The sequence below is a fragment of the Perissodus microlepis genome, chromosome 16, assembly GCF_051167445.1.
Source record: "Perissodus microlepis isolate ML-2025 ecotype Zambia chromosome 16, ASM5116744v1, whole genome shotgun sequence".
Taxonomy (NCBI): Eukaryota; Metazoa; Chordata; class Actinopteri; order Cichliformes; family Cichlidae; genus Perissodus; species Perissodus microlepis.
In genome coordinates this window covers 27,425,571-27,449,967 of record NC_140476.1, presented here as the reverse complement: position 1 = coordinate 27,449,967, position 24,397 = coordinate 27,425,571, and the positions used below count along the sequence as shown (strand labels likewise).

The window sequence follows — 24,397 nt, the reverse complement described above, 5'->3', positions numbered from 1 at the left end:
GGAGTATCCCCCCACAGAGGGACAAAAGGACCCCCTGATGATCCTCTAATCACCTGAGCCAAGGTGTGAAACTGGGTGTGGGTCCCAATCAGCCAGAGTTTCGGGTGAGTTCATTGTGAAACCTGGCCCCACCTTATCATGCGAATTCCTGAGGTCAGATGGCCCAGGATGTGAGTGGGCATTAAGGCGTCTGGGAAGGGATCTCAAAACTGGATTATAGATGGCAGAGAGTTGGTGTCGTAAACCACCGCCTCTGTTCAAAGATGGTCGCTCACAGTGGACATAGATGACTTAAAGAAGTCCAGATGCTTTTCTTTGCAAGCTCCTTTGTGTACGAACCTCAGCTTTTATGACCTGTCTGCAAACACCTCCCTGCTCCATCAAGGTGACTTTCCATCCACTGCTTTCCCGATGAGCCCCCTGGGTTAGGGCTCTCTTGATTAGTGCTTTAATCATAGACAAATTTCCACCAGGATCCTATGACACACAGGCAGAGAGCCCACTGTGACAGCTGATCTATGTTAGTTCACTGAGGTAACGACTGCATGTGATGACACCGCTGTAAACAGCATGGCCACTGACACTGTCAGTCTCATTCTTTATCATGAGTTATGATCTGTATGATGAAAACAAACTGTGTGGTGAACAGTACACTGACTGAAGAAATAATCTGACCTTTCATTAAAGTCAAAGAACCCATAAAAGATGTAGAGCTGATGCACCAGTGTGGCCCACAGTGTGCTGCCACAAACAATTATTTTTGCGATTAGTCGACTAATCAGATCATGCATCCATTGGACGTAAAACGTACAGCTTATTGCACCAGCAGCATCTGCTCTTATATAACTATCATTAGCTTACAGCTTGAAGTGTTTAAGGTATGTGCTAACTAAAAATAAAGACAAGATGATAGTTTATTAAATTTTAATGAAATCTGCAGGTTGTTTCAGTGAAGTTTAATAAACTCAGCCGTCTGCTCCTTGCTATCTAAAATATAACAGGACACCGGAGTATATTCTCGAGCATCTCACACTTCTGATAATCAGTTGTCTGCTTGACGTTTATTCAGCTGTGTAAAAACTATAACTTTAATCTCAGCCAAACCGATTTACTCTTAAATCCTACTACTTATTCCAGCGTCTTTTGGGATCTTACAAAGCTTCAAACGACGTGTCGAATATTAAATTAGTCGTCGACGATTTTAAAAGTCGACGTAATCGTGGCAGCCCTAGGCACACTAAAATAAACATGTACTGCTGGTTTCAAGTAGTCTGATCCTTTGCTCAATAACAGAAATACAGTCAAAAATAATTATTAGTGTATATACACCAATTAAAAGTTTATAAGATTTTTCTGAAGCTTCTGGCACAGAAACACACAACACAATTTATAGTTTCTACCATTTTCTTTATTCTGTAGGTCTGCTTATGTTTATAGATCATATACACAAATTGGTACAAGAAGAGTTATCCAAAAAAAAAAAAATTACACATTCATAAAAAGACAGACAATCCCCTGTGAAAAAGATTTTAATATAAGCGTGTTTTTATTTCTCTGAGCTCTCTTTCATCTGAATTAAAATATTGTGTTCTTCGGTCAGATTTCACACACTTTAAAGCTCAGCAGCAGAAGCGCGCATTTACACTCTTATTTTAAGATCATTTTCCAGTTAAGAAAACAAGTGCAGTGTATTAACAGCTACAGCAGACAAAATACAAAAAAAGTCTTTGTGGACTGAGTGGTATAAAAGTCGCCCTGTCTTAAAATGTTATATGTGAACTGAAAGCAAGGAAATCTCATATTTACCCACGTCTATTAATGAAGAGCTTGATACTATGTTTGCAGTTAATTTGATTAAAATAATTTATTTTTGTATACTCAGCTGGCTGTAAGCTAATTTATCTCTGAAAATGATTTCTGTATAGAAATTGGAAAATAAAACAAAAAACGCAATGCTTCACTTTTTTTTTTTTTTTTTAATTTTAGGATCACTGAATATTCACCCAACAGCATCACATTTCACCACGCTCACTCACTCAAACTACCTGAAGTAAAGGACAGGAAACAATAGACAGGTGCGGATTAAAAACACAATCTCACTGCACGCCAGTGACTTTAAGAGCAGTTGTGAGGCGACGAGGCGTCTTAAGGCTCACAGATCAGGGTTTCCACCACAAACTGACTCCCAAAGTGACGAATCTTGTGGCAGTTCAGAGCCTCACGCTTCTGCATACCTGTGAGGTGATCAGAGAATCTCTTATATAAACTTGTATGGCTGCATTTCGTGTCTCATGTTGCTGAAAGAGTACACAGAACTTCCAAACATTCAAATGCACAGATTAAAGGTTGCAATGATTTACAATCTCTTAATGCTTGCTAAACATTTGTATGGCAGTGCATTTTGTCTTTGCCATTCCTGTTTGGCATCTGTAGTCTTATATCTCTGTATGTTTAAACCTAAATGAAAGCCTGACATGCTTACCCAGAATCCTGTCTCTGCGCTGCAGTTTGTAGGTGTCTTTGCCTTTGCAGAGGTTGTTGATGAAATAGCCGAGCTGGTCGACGTGCTCCAGGCGCTCGGTCACCATCATCTCCTCACGGACCAGGTAAGACTGAGGCAAGTAGGTGCCAGCCTGGGCAAAGGGAGGAACCAAATGCAAATTATTTAAAGCATGGTGCAAATATGTAAGAGCTTGTGCTTTTTGTTTCTGTATTTAAATTTTTGGACATCTCTTTTCTTTGAGGAGTGCCAGATTCTGCTTAATCGTCATTAATACCGGAACCTGTTTTAATAGATCCATGGCAAATATCAATTTAAAGCAGGCGGCTTGGTGGTTTCAATTCATTTATTTTGGTCCCAGCTGTTTGGAACAGTTTGAAGTGTTTTACACGAGGAAGACGTTAAAGCATCTTCCCCGAGCATCAGTTAGGAACTAGTTTGCTTAACATGTCTGGGAAAGTATGAAATGGTAAATTTGAGCATGTAAGACAGCTATAAATCATGTCATCTAAAACCTAGATTATACTCCATAGTGGACGAAGGAACGGACAGAAGGAGACCTGATGACCGAGAAGTCATTCCTGTTAAAATTCTTTCTCATGGGTAGTTGGTGCATTGTAATGTAAATTCTGTGGGGACAAGCCTGCAGGTTAAAAGAAAAACAAAAGAAAAAAAAAGGCAAACATGTAGACATCCACACAGACCCTCAAATTCACTGTCTGATGATGAAACTGTTACTTGGACCTCAGCAGATTTATGGAAATATAATCCAGGCTTAAGCCAGCACAGGAACACAAATAGGTCTGAACCCTGCACAGTTACCTTGATATTGATGAGAAGGTCCAAAAAGTCTTTGGGAGGCATGACAATGGAGGTGTTGAGTGGGATGACATAGCACTTGTTCAGAAACAGATCCAGGTAAGCAGTCAGCCTCTGAGAAAGAAGGAATACAGTTAGAAAACAGAAAAGTAACTGGTATTTGCTTCTTTTTTTTTTCTTTACCTAGTAACGGAATAGAAAGCTGAGTTGGTTATCTTTAAAATCTAAATGTTAAATAGCTAAATATATCTGCATACAGTTTCCCATAAAGGTGCCTATGCTGGGAGATGGGTAAATCATCTCAGGCTGAATTCCTACTGGCTGGTTAGCAGACACTGCATCACTCACAACTCACATGTTCTTCCTAAAATTCTAAAGCTGTCAGAATGTTATTCCAGGTGATGTTTGGTCTACTTTGAATCCCTCTAAATGTGCAACCGTAGCTTTGCGTCAACATCACTATTTCCATCTTTTCAAGTACATACCCGGCTGAAGTCGTGGACGATGTCAGCTGGGTCTCCATCTTCAAACTCGGGCACTGGCACACTGATTAGCTCCACCTGCTCTGGCTCCAACACCCGGATCGTCTCTGACATCTGACGCATGTGGTTTGGCAGCTCCACCTCCACCTATGAACCAGTGCGTAACATTTTTAATAAGCTACAGTCACTGGTTACTCAGTGAAACGCTTTCCTTCTACCTAAACATAATTCAGAATTGTTTTTGGATCAAGTCATATTTTCTTAAAAAAATACTTTTGGTACAGAAATAAAACCACATGGAGCAAAGCTTGGAGGCCTGTCAGCTCATACACTGATTTATGGCAGTGATGTGAAACTGACTAGGCTCACTTTACTAAAAGAGCCCTGCAAGCAGAGGTCAGTTAGTCACCAACTCAGGACATTAATCAGTAACTCAATCGGTAATGATTAAATGAAAACAATAGACACACTGAACCAGTGTCACATCTACTGAACACAAACATAAACACAGGCCTGTGTTGCAAGGGAGTTCGTCATACTGGTATCTCGTTCTTATCTGGCTTCACTTACCCTCGCATCTTCAATTAGACCAACCAATTAACGCTTGGGGATTTTCAACTCGATACATAACCCAGAGTTTCACAATCTAACCACAAACCTGTTCACACATGAAAGAGCGAGGAATAAGAAATGTGCTAGAAATGATGACATAATTCTTCACAATCTTATTTAAGATTGCCAAGTACGAGGCTTGGGCTCAGGTTTACAGAACAATGATTTCGATTTGAAAATGCTTGCAGCAAAAAACCCCAATTTTCCTAAAAATGTGATACCTGATGGGTATGCAGAGAAAACCAAAAGTTTTTTCTGTCTCTAAAACCAGCTGGCCCTTCTGTTATCACTCTGGGGTCAAGAAGTTGTTTGTTTTTAAATAAATGAGCAAAATACTCTCCAGAGAACTGATCAGTGGGTCAGTGGGTAGTGATTTCGTACCCGCTGGTCTCCAACCTTGACATATCATGCTCCAGAGCAAATCAGGTTTCCATCTTGAATGGCCACCATACTGATGTAGTCCACTAACAAATCAACCCCTGTTGTAACCCTGATAACCGAGGGTTAACCCTGAAGCACCTCGCTGAGCTCCCAAATCCTGCTTCATAACACAGGCCTCTGATAAGGAAAAGATACTATATCCAGAGTTTTGCCATACCTCATCCTCCTCCTGGATCATGAAGTCTTCTTCGCGGTATTTGACGCCACAAAAAAATACTTGGCCCTCCTGTGGTTAAAAAAAAGAAAAAGAAAAAAGGAAGGAGACAGAGATGTGACATTTTTGACAAATAAAGCGTAACAGAACATACATCTCAAATTTGAGGAAGTCTTATTCCCAGTGAGTCCTTCAGTTTCGTCTGCTTCACAGCATTTTGTTATAACTAATAACATCAGTTTTTGACGTTAAAAGTTTAGTTCTCTCTGGAGAAATGCGTAAAAACAGATACTACTTCTGTAGACACAAAGTTTTTCTGAATTTAGAAACAGCGCATGTTCGCATTTCCTTAAGGAATGTAATGTGACATAGACATGGAGACAATTCGATTCTCTTTAAATTTAGAGAGAATTTGGATTAATAAAAATAGAAGCCACATTCAGCCACATCACAGCCATTTACAGAATAGTAAACAGGAAGCCTGTTCAGATCAGCGACAGGTTTATTCAGTCTTCAGCTACAAAAGATGAGCTCAAGTTGATAAACTCAAAACAGCTTGGTCTAGTTTATGTCTAGAACTGCCACTGTGCTGTAGGCGGAGCTTAACGTGACAAGAACAGCTGGCAGTGGCGTATATGCTCCGACCTGTCGCGCTGTGTCAGTTCACATTTACTTTTGCAATTTCTGATCCAAGTTTCATGCCTTTTCTTACCCATGTCATGAACAGAAATTAAATTTTAATGTTTTTTCTTCAGAAAGTGGAGCTGAAATGTGTTTAAAAGTACATATAAATTTGTACCATGTGCTTTGCTCTTCACTGTCAGTGTGAGCTGCAGGAGTACAGCTGAGCACGGCGCTTTAAATAAGGGTGGTTTTGTTCATGGAAGGAAAATAACATCCTAAATTCTATGAAATTTTGCAGTAACATACATATGCATGTTTATGTTCATCACTGTCACTGTTTTAAACAGATCAACTCTTCCTGAGCCACCACCGTCTGTGACATTCTGTTATAATGTTGTTAACTGCATTTCTACCTGTCTGCTTTCATATTTAACAACGCACCATTTTCTCCATGCGCTGTATGAGATACTTACCAAATTGTCCTCAGGCTCGCTACTCACCTCCATGACATAGTAGCGATACAGGTAGGCACCTCCGACCACCACTCCAGACAGCATGAGGGCCAGACCGAGGCACATGCACCAGCACCAGGCGCGAGACTGGTGACGCACCAGCACCGCAGCCTCAGCGTCCTGCAGGAGAGAGCAAACTACTGATTAGATATGATTACGTTTAACTGCCTCCAATTATACATTCAGGGATCAGAGAGAATCCCCCAAGGATCAGTACGCATCTGGTTATTATTGTTAAATACTTGTGATGATTTTCAACACATACCTATTATTTCAAACCCTCACAAATACATTTTCCTGAGTTTTAAGCATTAAGCATTCAAAACCACCCTAGCCTTCAAGGAAGGGCCTCCTCCCAGAAAACAAATACACTGATGAAACTGCAGCTGGTCTGGGGAGAAGCACTTTCTTAAGGATAAACGCAGGGAACAAAAATGCAGTTTCATAAACTGCATACTTCACAGCTGACAAATACAAATAATGACAGCAACACACTGCTGAGTACCACATATGAAAAGTTTACCATGCTGGACCTACTCAGGTAAAGTCTAAGTTCATGTAGGACAGTGCACACACCAAGTACTGCGGTTATATAAATGTACTTAATAGCACTCCACATTACATTAAATGAAAGCAAAAATCGGTCGGATTCCATCCCCTGTGTTGTCAAACCACTAAGAAACAGAAACACACATTTTCAGCAGTGTGGGTTGAATACTGTGCACATTTTTTTGTTCTGTTTTTTTAAATAAATTCAAATGCACTTAGACTCAAATATAAATCAGAACCTGTCCCAACTTTCACCAGCTTTCCAGCCGGGAAACTCTCCTGAACTACGACAACTATTAAACCAGAGGCCAGGGTGTGAGATGAGGAAAGTGTGTGTGTGTGTGTGTGTGTGTGTAAGAAAACAAAGGCTTTCTTGAGATCAGATGAAGCAGGCTCAACATCTCTTTTCAGACTAACACAGCATCAGGGTGACTCATCATGATGCGAATCACAGAGGGGGGAAACAAACAGAGTGAAAAAATACCTAAAAACGTGAAAAGAAACGAAAACAGAGAAATGAAAGTGTAACCCAGGGGATATTATGGTTAAATCATCCTGGTTAGACCAAGGTCAAGACTACATGTGTAAATTTTATAAAATGAACAAACACAGCCTTTTGTCACACTGATCATAGTTAATAATCACTAAAATGTTAAAGGTGTTTTTTCATGTTTTAGTACTTGAACTTAACACATTTATACACTGGATAAAAAATTTTTAGGACATCCTCATCTTTTGTGGTCTGCATATATACTGTGTCATCACAAAACAAGACTTGTCAGCATGAATTATCTGCTTTGAGAACAGCTGACTTCCAGTTTAAAACTTGTTTTTACGTTTTTGATTGGTCAGTGAAGCATTACCATGCATTTCAGCATATCGGTACACTTTTCAACTTGATAAATGTGAGACATGCCTCAGCACTTTCTGGTCAGAAGCAAGGGGGGGGGGCACATTGGGTAGAGAAGAAGAGCGTTAAGAGCCTTTTCTGTTTTTTAAGGCAGCAGCAGGGTGGCAGCTGAGAAATAGACAGTCAGCCCTTTCAGATCTACAAGTCAAAGTACAGAAAGCAGGAGAGGACTCTCAGAATGTAACATTTTTCCTGGAATGAACAGAAATAGCGATTAAAAAAAGGAACCAAAAAGCAGACGTTAGCATGAAACCAAATATGAGGACAAATAAGAGGAAGTGGGGGTGAGACCATTTAAAAAGTACAAACAGGCTGACAGATCAGCAACATGTTAGTGTCAGATGCAGTCAGTTTAATACCAACCACTGCCTGGCAGAAAGACACCAAATTGGGAACATTTCCTGAGGCTTTTCTCCATCAGCTGTATAGCTGGGGTCACCTCTGCTAAATAAGGGGTTTGCTCCAATCACTGACATGTCTTTTTGATTTTAAGGGTAAGAAAAAAAAAGTTAGCAAAACATAAAAAGCAGAAGTCTCTATAGCAAACAGAACAAAAGAGTTCTGAGACCTTCAAGGAAGGACACATGTATTGCAGTTTAATTAAAAAACATTTACTTTAAGGATCCTGATTCAATATCACGAAAGACTTAACCCAAGCAAATAGCTCATTCACAGGTACTCACAGCTCTCCACAACTGAACAGAGCAGAAGGAAGGAAACTAAAGCAGGAAAGTGTAGAGTAGTGCTGTCCAAAAAGGGTGTGAATATTGGCTCCAGTGGCAAAGCTGCAATAAGTTTACTAAGGGTGAGGTTAAATAAGGACTGATGATGACTTTCTCCCTGAAATGGTGAAATGGATGTTACTAATAACATATATGTCAGACCTGGTCTGCGGCTGAACTGCAGCTGACCGTCTATGGTTGGTTCATGTCTTTAATGAAGGATGAACTGCATGTGGTAACATACAATCTGAAAACTGCTCGCTATTCTCCAATAGGGCTGCCACGATTAGTCGACTAGTCACGATTACGTCGACTATCAAAATCGTCGACGACTGATTTAATAGTCGACACGTCGTTTGAAGCTTTGTAAGATCACAAAAGACGCAGGAATAAGTAGTAGGATTTAAGAGTGTAATAACGGACTGAAACAGAAGATGGCAGCACTGCATGTACAAGGATGCCAGCTGCCGTTAAACCCCAAAGAAGAAGAAGCTGTGTCCCAGAATTCATAGCGCAGCCCAGCTCAGTTTCCAACAATGGCGGCAGCTAGTTAGTTTTAATATTACTCTTATTATTCTTTCTGGGTCACAAAATAAACGTTTAACATATTTTCAGGCGAGAATGTAGCTGTGTAAACCTCAAATATCTGCTCAGTTGATCAAGACACCACATATTTTCAAAAGCGCTCCGACGTTTTCGGAGACGTCTGTTACCCACTAGCTCGATAGTTAGCCGGGGGCAAGGCTCGCTAGAGCCGTGAGAACACCGGACTCCCGGCAAATCGTTTTCAAACCCACCGCCGTCTTTCGCTACTCAGGTTAAACATATATAAGTCACTTAGATAACTTATAAATGTTATTGTTTGGCTTTTTTTCAGTATTTTATTTGTTCCTGAGTAAATCGGTTTGGCTGAGATTAAAGTAATATTTTTTACACAGCTGAATAAACGTCAAGCAGACAGCTGATCATCAGAAGTGTGAGATGCTTGAGAATATACTCCGGTATCCCGTTATATTTTAGATAGCAAGGAGTTCATTAAACTTCACCGAAACAATCTGCAAATTTCATTAAAATTTAATAAACTATCATGTCTTTATTTTTAGTTAGCACATACCTTAAACACTTAAAGCTGTAAGCTAATGATAGTTATATAAGAGCAGATGCTGCTGGTGCAATAAGCTGTACGTTTTACGTCCAATGGATGATGATCTTGATTAGTCGACTAATCGCAAAAATAATCGGTGACTAGTCGACTATCAAAATAATCGTTTGTGGCAGCCCTATTCTCCAACAACAATTTAATGCACAGACCATCAAGCATGACGAGGAAGCATCAGTAGCAAGTTCACCAAGTAAAAACGTTTTCAAATTTCAAGACAAAGTTTGTATCAGGACCTCTGCTGTGGAGCAGTGCTATGTGTTTTTCCAGTTTTATAACCATCTCTTAAAGTCTCACCAACAACAAGACCCAACAGGCCTTCAGACCAACATTTCATAATTCCAACACACGCACCCTCATTATACCACTCCTATGTCAACACGGGAAAGCATGCCGATGTCATGAGAACAATATGTACAGTCAAAAACTCTCAACTCAAAAGTTGTATCATTTCATCATTATTTGAGGGCCTACAGATTATTAATTGTATCATTACATTTAAAAATGTTTATGAAATGTATGAAACTGAAACATATCTGAGCTGGCCCAACTCTCAACACAAACATCTTTTTATACACAATGATATTTTTGTTTCTCAGTGCTGTCTGGTTAAATGACACGTCCTCTTTTGTTCTTAAGCCAGGAACGACTTATTGTGTAAGCTTTTTGTTGTGGTTGGTGGTCACCAGTGATGGGTGTAGCACATTCCAAAGTGTGAGGTTAATGTAATCAGATTACATTTTTCAGTACCTGCACATGTTTCTACAGTAATATAACTCGCAATCGCTTTGAAATCTCTTCGGGCTGGATTTCGACTTTCCTTTGTGTTGCCATTTTTGTGTTCTCGTGCAAACACTAAAAGAAAGATTGTGTGTCCTCATTAGGACAGGGATTTGTGTTGCAGTGTGGTTTATATTGTTAATTGTGTACCAAGTCATTTATAGAGTAATGCAAAAGCAATGCAACAGTAGTGCAATAAGTTACTTTCTCTGGTAAGTAATTAATGAACATACAGCCTTACTTTTGAGAAAAGTAATGAGCATTGTGTAATACACTACACAATGAGGAACAAACCCAACACTGGTGGCCACAGAAATCCCAGGTTTGAGCTGCTGCTGTGAGGATGAAGGCTGCTGGTTTACACTGTGCTGAAAGTGTCCTCTGGGCTTCATTCACAACACCACAGGGATCAATGACAGTCTTTGTGTGTCTTTGAGATGAACCTACGGGCTGACCACACTAAACCCACCACAACAAACAAACAAACATTTTCCAGTTAATTATGTTTGTGGATTCACATGGTTAGAGCTATTAATCTGTGTGTGAAGATCTTTAGAGTCATTCTGGCCACAAACCCTGCCACTGCCCCCCCCCAAAAAAAAACCCCAACAACAACAAAAAAAAAAAAAACCCAGTTAATTTTCCAGAATTAAAGTTGACAGCCAGGAAAAATAAATGATGTTTGTGCTCAGTGGTCAACAAGTAGTGGAAATCCTACAGAAAAGCTTTACAGTGTTGCTTAGTTGTTGAAAGTAAAAGACGATCAAGTCTCCAGAAATAAATCTGAGAAGTGCTTTCTGCCTTTTACACCTTGATGTAACATAAGACATGAAGTAAATTAAACTAGGGGATCAATGTTGATATTTATGCTTAGCATAAAGATATTAAATGTATGACAGTATAAAGATGAGGAGGAAAAGCTAATTTGAGAAGCTAGAATTCACTGAAAAGCAAAAGTACTTTTGCTTTGAAAGCAACTTCATGATTAAATGTAAACCACTGGCAGCCGTGTGTGTGTGTTCAATTCATTATGGTACTATTTCAGGAATATTTTAGTTATGCATATATTCCATTTCTGTCAGGCTTTGGTTACCTATTAATGCAGTTCTTTGTCTTTTGCAGGCATACTGAAAGCTTTAACACTTTTTCAGTTCACCTCAACAAATATGTTTCATGTTCTGTATTGTGGCATTTTCCTTGTCAATAATCAATATGCAAATAAAGTACTATTTAGAACTCCTTGTGATCCTAAGCACGATTCAGTCTTTCAGTAAATGTCTTAAGTGGATAATGCTGTCCATAAGCATCAGTCTACCTGAGGACGGCTTGTGTTTCCATCTCTGTGGATACAGGTGAGTATCACTGTCCAAGGCGGGTTTTATTTCAGTCTACACATGAAACTTTATCTTCACCTCTGAGCTACATAGCGTGTCTGTGAAGGCAGTAACTGGGTAACGTTAGGTCGAAAGAAGAAAGAGTAGAAAGAGTGTAAGGAATTTAAAAGAAAGCAGCAAATCTTTGTGTTTAAAAAGCCAAAGTCAGCAAGTGTGTCACACTGGCTTAAAGGAAAAAAACAACAACAAAATCCACTGCAGAATAAGAGCACTCATGTCCAACGTAAAGAAATTAAAAGAGTGTGGATTTTCTAATGGAAATAGATTTAAAAGTAGCTCTTGGTGTACTTACAGAAGGATTTAAGGGAAGAGCTGAAATCTGTTTGACAGAAATCCTATTAGGGGTTCATGAAGTGTATTACCATTGGCTGAAGTGTATTACAAGTGGTTAAATGTTGATCCTCCACCACACAGTGTATTTATAAGTATGTAAACATACATTAGGACATAGATATGTGTCACAGATAATACTAATAGCATCATGGTGGGACGCAACCCTACACTTTTTCACTACGTTAAGCAGTGGCTGTGCACACCATTCAGATAGTGTGCACTATGTAAATGTGCATGGGCTTCATAGCTGCTGTTATATATATATATATATATATATATATATATGTGTATGTATGTATGTATGTATGTATGTATGTGCCTGCTTAGTTAATCCTCCCTCTTCTTGAGTTTCAGTGGTCGGCAGCGTCCTGTGGGAGGCAGCTAAAGCTCTCTGGCTGAGTCTCCATCTGACTGATTACACTGTAATCCTTTTCAAGCAGCCCACGTGTCTGAGACACCAACCAGAGAACAAACAAGCAGAGAGCAACAGAGGAAAGGTTAGGTCTGTAATCCAAATCTGTAATTAGGTTTACTGATGAATGTGAAGGTGGAAGCAAATTTTTTACTGGCACATGTGGAATAGCTCCTTCTCAAAACTGAGAGAAAACATTATTTTCATTCGATTGCTGAAAGACGTGATAGACGGAAAAGAAAATCAATATTACGTAAAAAGGAGACCTTTTAAATCTCAACAGACTACTAATGATAATGATTACTTCCATAGCTGATTATACTGTCGTCAAACAGGGCAGGGAGGTTCACCAGGTTTCATGCTGAAATTAGGAATCAAAGCACAGCAAGTATGTACATGAAGCTCTTAACCTAAATACTGCAATAAAGTTTTGCTTCAAAATGCCCACAACGTCAACAAGATACAACCACAGGTTCCTTTGAGCATCTGCATAAACAGCAGGTGTAAGCATGTAACTGCTCCAGCTCAGCCTCTATAAAACCACATACACTCAAAGTATATGACACCCAAACTGTGAGGCTCGGCAGATACAACTGCTCAAACATTTAAAGACTGAATTCATAAGATAAGAAGAACTTTATTTATCCCGAGGGAAATTCTGTTGCAATTTGAAGGCTCCTCCAAATGCGGCCGACAAATGTGTCCTTCATTTCCCTGGACTTGAAGGATGGGTTGGGGGTATTCTTCATGGCCCAACCTATCCCAGAATTCATAGCGTGGCCCAGCCAATTCCAGGTTCCAACAATGGCGGCAGCTACTTAGTTTTAATATTACTCTTTCTGGGTCACAAAATTTTCAAGATATTTTCGGGTGATATCTGCCCGATTTATCAAGACATCACATATTTGCAAAAGTGCTCTGCCGTTTTCAGACCCTGCGCGGTCTTTCGCTACTGTTTTATTTGTTCCTGAGTAAATCGGTGCGGCTGATATTAAAGTTATAGTTTTCACACAGCTGAATAAATGTTACAAAGAAAACTGATTAAACAGAAGTGTGAGATGGTCGAGAATTTACTCCAATGTCGTGTTATATTTTAGGAAGCAAGGAGCAGACGGCTGAGTTTATTAAACTCCAGGTCCACACGTATGGCCAATCAGAAGTCTAGGAACCTGGAAGGAAAAGAGTAAACAGGATTTTAACCTTAAGTACTTCTGAAAAGTTTTTGGGTTTTCTGGGAAGACTGCTAATTTTGTGTTACTTTTAAAGTGCCTTCATCATTTCAAATGTTAATGACTAAAAACAGTATTTTGGCTGGTGTTGATTCACAACTTAGAAATGGACAAAATGCATACAACATACATAAATAAACATTTAATTTAAAAAACATTATTTTATTCAAAATCGACGATGACGTTGGCGTCGGGATTTGGGTTGTGAGAGCGTCTGTGCTGAATGTAGAAGCCACGTCCGAAGTTCACTCTCACAACTCCGTCTTTCTAAATGGATGGACAGTAACTGCGTGTGTATACGTAAGCGTGTAAAAACTGCAGATAGTAAGATTAACAGCAACAGTATTTTGTCTCTATCTGCTGTTGTAGAAGTTCATCTCATGTAAACAATAACATGGCGCACATCGTGACGCCAAAAAAGGCGCACACCTTTGACGTTGCATGACTAAATCTCCATTTTCCTCGTCCACGCGTAAACGAGAAAACAATGTTTTTTGAAAATCTCTACCTTGGCAGGAGTTTTTAAAAATCTGCGTTTTCAGTGAAAACGCAGTTTATGTGTTGACCGAAAGGCCCAAATGCATGGAAAAATCTGCGTTTTCAAAAATACCCGTGTACGTGTGGACATAGCCTGAGACAGCTGGTGACAGCAATGTATATTTTTACAAAGTACCAGAACTTTGTTTAAAGTACAGTAGAAAATGATCACAAATGAAATGCTACAACTAGAGATTTTTTTAAAAAATACTTAGAAGCACTCTTTATTTTCTAATACTGTTTAGTTTCGTTGATGTTCAAAAAGACTATATACGGGAAAAGGAGTCTAGTTTCATAATCTTCGGAATACAGTGGTCCCTCGCTATAACGCGATTCACTTTTTGCGGCCTCGCTGTTTCGCAATTTTGCATGCTGGTTTTTTTTTTTTTAACAGTGCATTGTGTTCTGCGTCCTGATTGGCTGTAGACCATTGTCAATCAATCTCATGCTGCTTCTCCTGTACAGTACAGAATGCGTTCAGCTTGTCAAATTTACATAAATCTTCGATCGCTAGCAGTGTGACTCTGAAGTGCTGCACTGTATGTTTGTAAGTTTTCTCCCAAACAAACACAACAATGTCAACGAAACGTTTTGGACCCTCAAAGGCACCTGCGGGTTCCTTTGGTTTCATTCTATAATACTGGACTTTTTTTCTACGAAGGTTTGAACTTTGAGAGGGTTTAAACAAGAGAGAGAAGTGTGAAAATGTTCATGTCTGTCTGAGAAAAGTGTATAAAGCTTATAGTGAGTTGTTTTACAATCTTAAAACATTTTGCAGATTTCACCTATCGCAGGTTGTTTTTGGAACGTAACTACCGCGATAAACGAGGGACCGCTGTATACTTCTCTTATCTGTACTTCAGCTTAGACACTTTATTAGCTGACACGCACAGGCCAAAGTTCAACCTTATCATCTATTTCACTCATCACAGAATGAGAGGATGAAGTCGCACACTGAGACGGTTTTGACACTTTTGCAATATGCATAGTTTGAAGACTCACTTCTTCTATTTGACACATCAAACTTATTATCAAACGCAGCTGCAGAAGCCATTTTGTAGCACAGTCAGTACACAGAGGTTGCACGACGTTGGTCCCTGGAACTTGCTCATTTATAAATAAATGGGGGAGTGGTTTGGCTGCTTTGTCTTGATTGTTACTTTTTAAAAATGTATTCATTTAAATTTAACCTGACTTGAAGACAAAAGTGATTTCTCATCACTACAAAAAAGTCTCTTGGTAGCTGGCTGTGTTTTACTTATTTAAAAAACATAATTTAAGTCGTGCAAACTTTTTGTCAACATATAATTGAAAGTAAAAAAAAAAAAGAAAGAAAAAAAAGCCCATCAAGTCAGGAGAACTCAACATTTATATTTAAGCATGAAATTAAACACTAGACTCTTCTGAGAGTGAAATTTTCAGCGCAGTGGTTTCCTCCTGTGATGTTCTACACTCAGCTCGACACGGCTGCAGTTGATTTGAGGACAGAGATGTGAAAGCTGATCTTTAATAAGCACCACCCGCAACTGCTGTAGCACTACAGCCTGATTCAAACACTGCCGCTCACCAACTGTGAGGTAAGCACAGGTGCTCCTCCATCCAAAGTTAAGCTGAGGTGGCTGGAAGTTATTTGCCTTACCATCTAAGCAGTTTTCATCATTTAAAACCAAATTATCATATATTGGCCTTGTTTTTCCTCATCTTGACATTAAGTACTAATAATGTGTTTGTTGTGTAAATGTGCCTTACAAATGCAAAACTGCACTGTCAATGACAATATCTTAATGTAATGAAAATCCTGTAGTGTGCTGTTGAAGCACTTGGTCAATAAAACTGATAATTTAATAAATAGAAAATTTTTAAAGAGAAAATATCTAACTGAAGAGCGCTCTAAATTTGCACAAAGCGGCAATTTTGTAAAGCAGATAAAATAGTATATTTATTAACACTTGAAATAAACAATAAGTGGACAAAAAGCATAAAGATTTTACTAAATTTGCAATAATTATTCTGCCGACTTGTAAGTCAAATAACTGTTTCAAACATTTTAATTTGGGGGGTGGGGAAACCAATCTGTTGGCTAAAGCTGAATTTACCATCTCAGACTCAGAAATATTATGATAGATTATTTTCTGTGCATTAAATAATAGGATAAATTGACTGTATGAGAGGTTTTTCACTGGACATGAACAAAGTTCTGGTTTTGGACACAGGGTGCTACAGCTGGTATTAATACTTGCTGAGTTTCCTAATGTGTTTACGGTCACCTGCAAATTATATGCAAGGTTGCTACTTAAGAGCACTGCTCATGCAAATATTGACACACATACTGTTCTTGTTTCCAGGTACTTCCAGGTATATTTGCATCTCAAGTCATGAATAAGTAAAACAGATAAAACACACACACTGACATCGTTCTATACCAAATGTAAACACAGTGGCTACACAGTAGCTGTCTCTTATATAGCAACTAGGAACAACACCGAAAGTATAAAGGTGCAAGTCCAGCACTATGACTGTGCATGGCTCACAGCCATCCTGTATAAAAGAAAGACTGTAAACACAATAAGGCAGACAATATAAAGGGCTGCAAAGCCACATCACAAACAGCACACTGCTCTGTAGGTGCGGTCATGGCCTTCAGTTCAACTGCTGTGCAAGGATGTTTCTGTCACACCTTAACAGGTTAAACAATCCCCAATAATCCTGAGTGTGTCTCATACTAACGACAGCCACTGAGACAACTATAGAGGGAAAATAGGTCAAGCTAAATATTTAGGCTAAGCATATCTTCATGCTTAGTTTAGCTGTCCCTGAATACACCACAAGTGCTCAAGCAGTATCTGTGGAGCCAAACAGGCTTGCAAATTTGTTCCTATTATACATGAACCTCTATGCGTTTCAGTCACATGGCTTTTTGCTGTCTGGTAATACGCCAAGTCACTTTTTTAAAAAACATCTATTTACTCAGAGCAGATACATAATCAAGCACCTTTAATTCATTTCCAACCAATCTTAGAGATATTTGTATTTGATGCAAACACAGCTGTATCCATCATAAAACATGCTGATAATTGTTATTCAATTTATCTAAAGAATACTATAAAATTTCAAGTTTACAAAAGTTCAATATGCTGTTTTTCTGCTCATAACTGAGCTAAAATATAAGAAGAATGAAAATGAAACGGAAGTCAGACAAGAGTTTATCAGACAGATAGTGACTCAGAGAGTTAAGAGGAACCCAACAAAAAGAAACTATCAAAATTCAAGTTTTTTCTTTGGCAAAGTATGTCTTCATCACTCAATATAAGCCAGAACATACTCACTGCTTAGTTCAGCTAGAGTCAAGATGATGCAAATACAGCCTTTAATTAACAAGATCTATTCACAAGTAGTAAAAATTGGAAAAATGTTCTGTAGCTGAGTTTGTGATCATCAGCAGTTGCAGGTGCTGGATTTTTAACTGGATTGCTGTTGATCTCTCACCTACTCAGCCTCCAGTGGCAAGCAATCAAAGTTTTGGTTAGCTATTGGATCTCTATCATTCCCTGTGAAACAAGTCTTCCAAAGTTCAACAGTCTGCTGTTGTCTGGACCGCTCTTTGCCCCTGCAGACATTCTTTTGTTTAGTCTACCAACCAACAAGGAGCAAGTGGCTGATCTCGTGAGACCTCCCACCATACATAATAATCATGTGGCATTCTCCCCAATCAGTAATGATTAATAACTGTATCTGAATCCAAACATCCAAGGAAAATTCACAGCTATAACAGGAGGCAGGAATGACCAAAACATCTGATGAGGGCAGAATGGGATGGCTTACAGACAAACTCACTGTCTCCAGCCTGTCAGACCACAAGACTCATGGCACATTCAAGTGTCTGCCATCAGGCCACCTTGTATCAGCAAGACTTGGCTCATCACGCACTTTAAAGCATCCTAGCTCCCATTTTTGCATCATAACTCATCTGTTGTTTACTAATCGGCACATATGGCAGTAAACCAGCAAGCTGCTACATTTACAAGATTTGCAACTCACTGAACTACAACAGTGTCTGTGTTCACATGAGCAATGAGGAAAAGAAGATCCTTTGCAGCAGTAAAACAAACAGGAGCCAAGACCTCAACAGATTGACTATTTTTATAATCAAATAACCTCCCCAACACACATAAACACTAGCAAAAACATAAAACATTTGCTAGTTTCTGTTTGGTCCTGTGCGGTCCGACCAGTAGAGCAGATTCCTCCCTCAGGAAGCAGACCAGCAGGAAAATTTCCATGAAGGCAAAACAGATGACGGTGTGATAAACTCAAGCCTGCTCCATGGGAGATTTTTTTTTTTTTTTTTAATAATTCTTTGATTTCTAAATATGTTAGAAAACACTTTCCAACATATTTCCTTGACTACAGAATGAGGTATGGGTATGGTGAATGGTTTTAATGGTATTTTTAATGATAATGCTTATCAGTCCATTACTTTAATGGTATTTTTATCAGTACTTTCTGAAGAAGAAATGAATCAAATTAAAAACAGAACTGGATTTACATCACATCATGATTTTTTCAAGCTATTTTCTAAACTAAGGCTAATGTACTGTATTAGCATACTGTTCCTCTCAGCAATTTTTACACATAAACAAAACAAAGTTCAACACGTTTAATGAGGGATTAGAGAACCAGAGGAGCTATTAAAGACTTAATAGTCTTTCACTTATTCAGCTAATATTCATCCACCTATGACCACTACTCAGGGGTACTTAAATCAGATTAGATATGATCCAGTGCTCTCTCACTGCTACAGACAGGACTGGCTTCGCGTGCTGGATGCGGGTAATAAAACTTCCTGTTCCATCTCTGCTCCTGTCCACTTCTGTTGGTGGTTTGGGATAAATGGATTTTTTCTAGTTGTGATTAATTTAAATCAGCTAACCGTCTGTTAAAGCAGCTGCTTACTAATAGCTTTAGCCTGCAACGTTTATATTTTATAACCACTTTTATCAGTTTTTGGATCCTGTTGAGCAACAAGACACACACCTCGTTCCTTGACTGTAGAATGTTTTTTTTCTTTTTTGTTTTGAGGGCATGTTAATACATTCGAAAACAGATCTGATACAGTGCAGAATTTTAAATCGTGTCTTAGAAATTTAGTAAAGCATCCTCATTTATGAAGAACTTGTTGACTTTGCCAATGATAAATCAATCATTAATCACTATGAGAAATGTCTGTTCTTCCACATGAGCACCGGACTTCCTCTACAGCTTTATCCTGTTTTGTTCTGATTTCCTCAGTTTGAGATATATTGCTTTATACGGACACTTTATTATATATTTGCCACTTTTTGACATTTTATTTAAATGTCAACTTTTTTTTTTTAAAACTTGCATTGTATTTTATTGCATTAGACTTTTACTTATTTAGCGCCTTCACTTTAGTTTTCTGAACTCTTTTGAACTCTTTTGTTTACAGGTTGAGTTAATTTTTAGCGGTTGTAACAAAGAAATTTTCAGACTTTTGGGACAATAATGCACTTCTTATCCTATCCAGACTTTGTTAATTTAAATCAAATTAGAGGATAGGGGCTGATATCTAACTCTAAAAAAAACCAGAGGATACAATCTACTTTAAAAAAGGTTCAGTAAAGGATTTCAAAGGATTACATTTCAACAAAATGCTACTGAACCCCACGCGCGAGACACATGGCACAAAGTCCTCATTTGCTCTCTCCACAAGTGCTAGAAAATCCCCCAAAACACAACCCCAAACGAAGTGCAGAATCGCGTCTTTTCTACTTCAATTCCCCCGAAGGAGCACATTAAGCTCTGATTATCAAGATTAAAAAGATAAAAGTCTGTGACACTGAAGCTCAAGACACAGGGGGGTGGGGGGTTGGAGGTGTATGCCACCTTCATACAGTCTAATCCCACAATAACCAAGCAGGCAGATTGTGTGAAAGTTTCCAGCTAAGGCAGAACTCTCACCACAATGAGTCAAGATAAGATATTCTCACAGCTGCTCATCGAGAATTACACTTTGTGGTTTGTCACTCAGCGCACATCTTTGAAACTACAAGCAGCTGTTTGCGTTTGCAACTCCAACATGTAGCACGGTTGACATCGCAGCGCTCTCTGCATACAGAGAGAGCCCAGACGTCCTCAGTCAGAACGAAACAGAAACAACAGGCAGCTCCTTTTACAACAGGGTGGAGGCAAGCGGGAAGATCTTGTAGACTTTACCGTCTGAGAGGCAACACGCCTCAGCAGCCCACACATTCAACTCCACAAGTCAGCTCGAAAGCAGCTGAACAAGCTCCTTCGCAGGTTGAGATCACACAGCAGTCACAGCCACTCTGCAACTCCAAAACTGTCATTTAGTTGCACTTTTCTAGTGAATGTTGTGTGAAATGCACTGCAATGTCACCATACTGCACAGCACTCCTTTGGGGTTTTGCATTTTTATTTGGGGGGGGGTTCTAACTTTTGAATGACATTTCTAGGACACTCTACATACATACTTTTCAGACCACAAAGGTTGGCGAAGTGACAGACTCTCATGCCTTCCTGTGAAGCCTTTCCTTCCTAAGCCGTCATTAATTGCTGAGAGGTGCAGACTAAAAAGAAATAAATTTGCATGGACTTTTGAGTTTAGTGATGGGGAAGTTCCCACCTACTATGCTTTCTCTTTTTTGAGAGTGGCACCTTTCACCAAGACGCAATAACATAACATCTGCATTTTCTGTTGTGTTTTTTTCTTTTCTTTTTTCCCCCCTCAGCACACTTTCACGTCCTTGAAGTCTGAGGCGAACTGATTGCAAAAAAAAGGAGGAATAACTGGTGAGAACACTGACAACTCCTGTAATACGAAACCAGATTAAAACCCATCTTAAAATTTGTCAGGTAAAAATCTCCACGTGATTTGGGGTTAAAAAAAACACCAAAATCAAATTCTGTTTATTGACTGATCGGTTTGGAAACTACACGCTTTAACCAGCTAGTATACTTGCTGACCTCTAAAACGACATGAAAAGTCAGGCAAAGCTCGTTCCTGCACTTTAGAGCCCATAAACTTACATTAATGTTTTCAGAGTATTGCCAGACCAACTTAAAAGGTGTAAATATTATATTTATGTGGCATTTAGTCAGTGTATAAAATAGATTTAAAAATGGAAACAAGTAGAAAATACCGGAAACATCAAGAGTATCAAAGGTGAAAAAACAAACGCCACCTGAGGAAGTAACGTCCACCGAACTCTGAATTATTTGACGTTAGTATTTTAAAAACATGTTGTATGATTTTAAAATGTATTATTTAAAACTGTTCAAAGAGTGGGGAAACTGAAATATATCAGGAGCCCTGTTAAACAACAGTATTGTGTCTCTACGCATTTATGCTTAACTGCGCCTTTCCCCCCACCGAGAACCTAGTTTGCCGTTAGCCATTTTCTACTCACTTTGTCCTCCTCGGGAATAAGAGTTTCGGCGTCCTTCTTCACATCTTTCTGTGCCAGAGCCGTGTTAAATGATACCTTGACCATCTTGAAACAAGTGGTGACAATCTCCGAGAGAAAGTGGGGAAAAAAGCAACACAACAGAAAGCAAACAACAGCAAAGAGAATTTGCTCCGAAATAAAAATAAGTCGCACTTCTCCCCCGGCCAAGTCTGTTGTTGTGATAAGAGCGACGTAAAGCTAGACTTAGAGTGGCCGCGCTTCCGGCCTTCAAAATAAAAGCATATCCACGACAATTAGTCTGAGACGTTCCGACATTTGACTGAAATACGAAGCAAAATGGCACAATCCAAGCTTAAAACTTATCTTAAAAGCAACATCAATGTGAAATTATGTAATCATCTGTATCTACGTGCTTTATTATACCTTATTATACTTGCTTTTATTATGCTTTATTTTATAGCCTCTTCTATGTACGACATGTATTTCAAGACTATTTACAATAGGCCGAGAAGCACAGGCAATGGGAATGCAAGATAAACAACAAATAAAACAATGCAGAAAACAATAAACGAAAAACTCAGTTAACATATTTAGTACTATACCTACTTAAAAGAACATATAAATGACTGTTAAATAATAAAATAGATAAATAATACAAAAAAGGCAAGTAATAGACTAAAATGTTTTATTTAAATATAGAACATTAAAACTGTGCAAATATTATGAAAGTGATTAGATCACGACTGTTGCTCTAGTACCTAGAGCTGTCAATAAATATTATATAATTTACTTCCGAAATGTAATGGAATACATACACTAAACTCAAGACTTTATTACTATGACTATAATTTATAGAGTTTATTACTTTGCTGGGATGTATTTGCATAACCAACCGATCAACACCAAAGGGTGGGGTGGGGGGGGGGGGGGACAATCCGAGCTACGCACACACACACACTGATTAATACGGTAAAAGTAAGGCAGGGGCGTCAAATATAAGCCCCAGAGACCAGAATCGGTTGCCAAATACTCTCCAATCTGGCCCCTGGGACAACTTTTTAAACTGTATTTTCATATGTTTTATGAGTTTTATTGCTGATCAAAAAACTCCCCCATGACCACTCACCTAAAGTAAATAAAGAATGAAAACACAAATGACACTTTTTTACTGTTGTTATTCAAATTTATCATTTTTTGCAGTGGCTTTTACAGGAAAAATACAAAAACAAAAATTCTTTGAAGTAACAAAAATGTTCTGTTTTTATAAGTAAAAGACCATCTGTGCCATAAGCTAATAGAACTTTTTCTGTATTAATACATTTGGATGTAAATTTTATACAATTAACGTAATTAGTGGAAGTAATTTATGCATTTATTTCTTACAGTTTAAGCCCAAATAGTTGTGCTGAAAAACTTTAGTATTTCTCTGTAATGCAGAAAAACTGAGATGTATTGTGTAATGTGTAGTTAAACTTCTTTGCAATGAGAGAAATGACAGTTAAGATCAAATCTGGCTTTATATTTACACAAGGAGTTTGATATCCCTGCCATAACATAAGAGAAAATAAGAAAATTAACATAATGACACGAACTTAAATTATGACTAAAAACTGGTAGTGTGTTAAAGAAATAACATTCAACATAAAAATCCAAAATTTAAATAATTTAATGGGCTTCAAGGAAATATACACATTTTTGATTTACAGAAAAAAACAGAACTGTCAGTTTTACCTGATGAGCTATGTAATGAATTCAGAATATATCTTATTTCTTTGATTCAAATATCTCAACAAACCACGTGAATAAAATTAGGCTGTAATGTGAGTTCTCATCTGCGAAAGACAATATCCAACCATGAAATACAGAATCACAGTACACAGCTTGCAAGAGAAAAAGGTTTTATGTATTTTATCTTTTAATTACTGTGGCACTTTTCCCTTTTTGTATAAATGCTTGCATTACATAAACTTTTATGAAATTTTAAGCAGGTTTGCACTTTTATTTTGACGGTCCGGAAGCTTCTTCAGTTTCGGTTTGCGCTGTCTACGGCCTGCCATAGACCGGGGGAAACAGCCTACATCTGGGAAACGGCTGTTTCCCCCTGGTCGGAGACATGGGAACAAAATAAAATAAAGCTGTGTGAACACATTTATATACAGTGACAAAACAAAACAAAACAAAACAAAAGATTAATACAATTCCTTCTCGCCAGCTGGAATGTGTGATGTGTGATATACTAAAAAACCCCCACACACAACAACAATGAAAAAAGGATGCCAGAAGTACTGTACTCATTTTTATTTTCAAGCGCTTGAATCGTTACTTGAATATTTCCACTTTATTCCCCGTCATAATAATATATATATTATCAACCTTTCCAATTTAATGTACTCCTTATTTTTTATTGGTGTTGCTTTTCGCTTGAATGAAGGTGAAATACGCTGATAATAGACAAAATATTTGACGCTCTTACTTGTGTAAATGAGAGGTAACCTATAATTAAAAACATAGGTCTGATAAATAAGTGCAGTGCATTAAAACGTTAAAAAAACAGGAGGGATTTATTTGGAGTAGATGAACTGAGTACAAATTATTGAGAATTATAGATTATATTATAGATATATAAATAAGGCACCATAAGTCTATGTTAAATTATGGCTGCCAATAATATTAATAACGCCAATAAATGCTACGGAAGTGAGAACAGGAGTCATATCTCTAGCATACCCTAGAGACCAAAACGCAAATTGCCCGAAAACAACAAAGACGACGAAGAAGAA

General features: G+C 38.4%; 1 protein-coding gene across 2 annotated transcripts; it reads right to left on the bottom strand.

Moving 5' to 3' along the window:
- Window positions 1-1,386: 1,386 nt before the first annotated feature.
- On the bottom strand, window positions 1,387-21,869 carry itm2bb (integral membrane protein 2Bb). Of its 2 annotated transcripts, none has more exons than XM_084909043.1 (7): window positions 21,618-21,869; window positions 6,106-6,264; window positions 5,012-5,080; window positions 3,805-3,948; window positions 3,323-3,433; window positions 2,483-2,633; window positions 1,387-2,234 (listed from the first exon to the last, which is right to left on the bottom strand). In XM_084909043.1, the coding sequence occupies exons 1-7, from the start codon at window positions 21,699-21,701 to the stop codon at window positions 2,146-2,148; spliced, it is 807 nt and encodes a 268-aa protein (XP_084765169.1). In that variant the 5' UTR covers window positions 21,702-21,869; the 3' UTR covers window positions 1,387-2,145. The 2 variants fall into 2 exon arrangements, with proteins under 2 accessions (XP_084765169.1, XP_084765170.1); XM_084909044.1 differs by having other exon boundaries at window positions 6,133-6,264; window positions 21,618-21,868.
- Window positions 21,870-24,397: the final 2,528 nt, after the last annotated feature.

Excerpts from the sequence above, each read along its gene's own strand:
- itm2bb (XM_084909043.1), bottom strand. The coding sequence starts at position 21,701 with ATGGTCAAGGTATCATTTAACACGGCTCTGGCACAGAAAGATGTGAAG. Across the intron at positions 5,081-6,105 it reads GCGAGCCTGAGGACAATTTG|GAGGGCCAAGTATTTTTTTG; the intron begins GTAAGTATCTCA and ends TTTTAACCACAG. Across the intron at positions 3,949-5,011 it reads TGATCCAGGAGGAGGATGAG|GTGGAGGTGGAGCTGCCAAA; the intron begins GTATGGCAAAAC and ends ACTGGTTCATAG.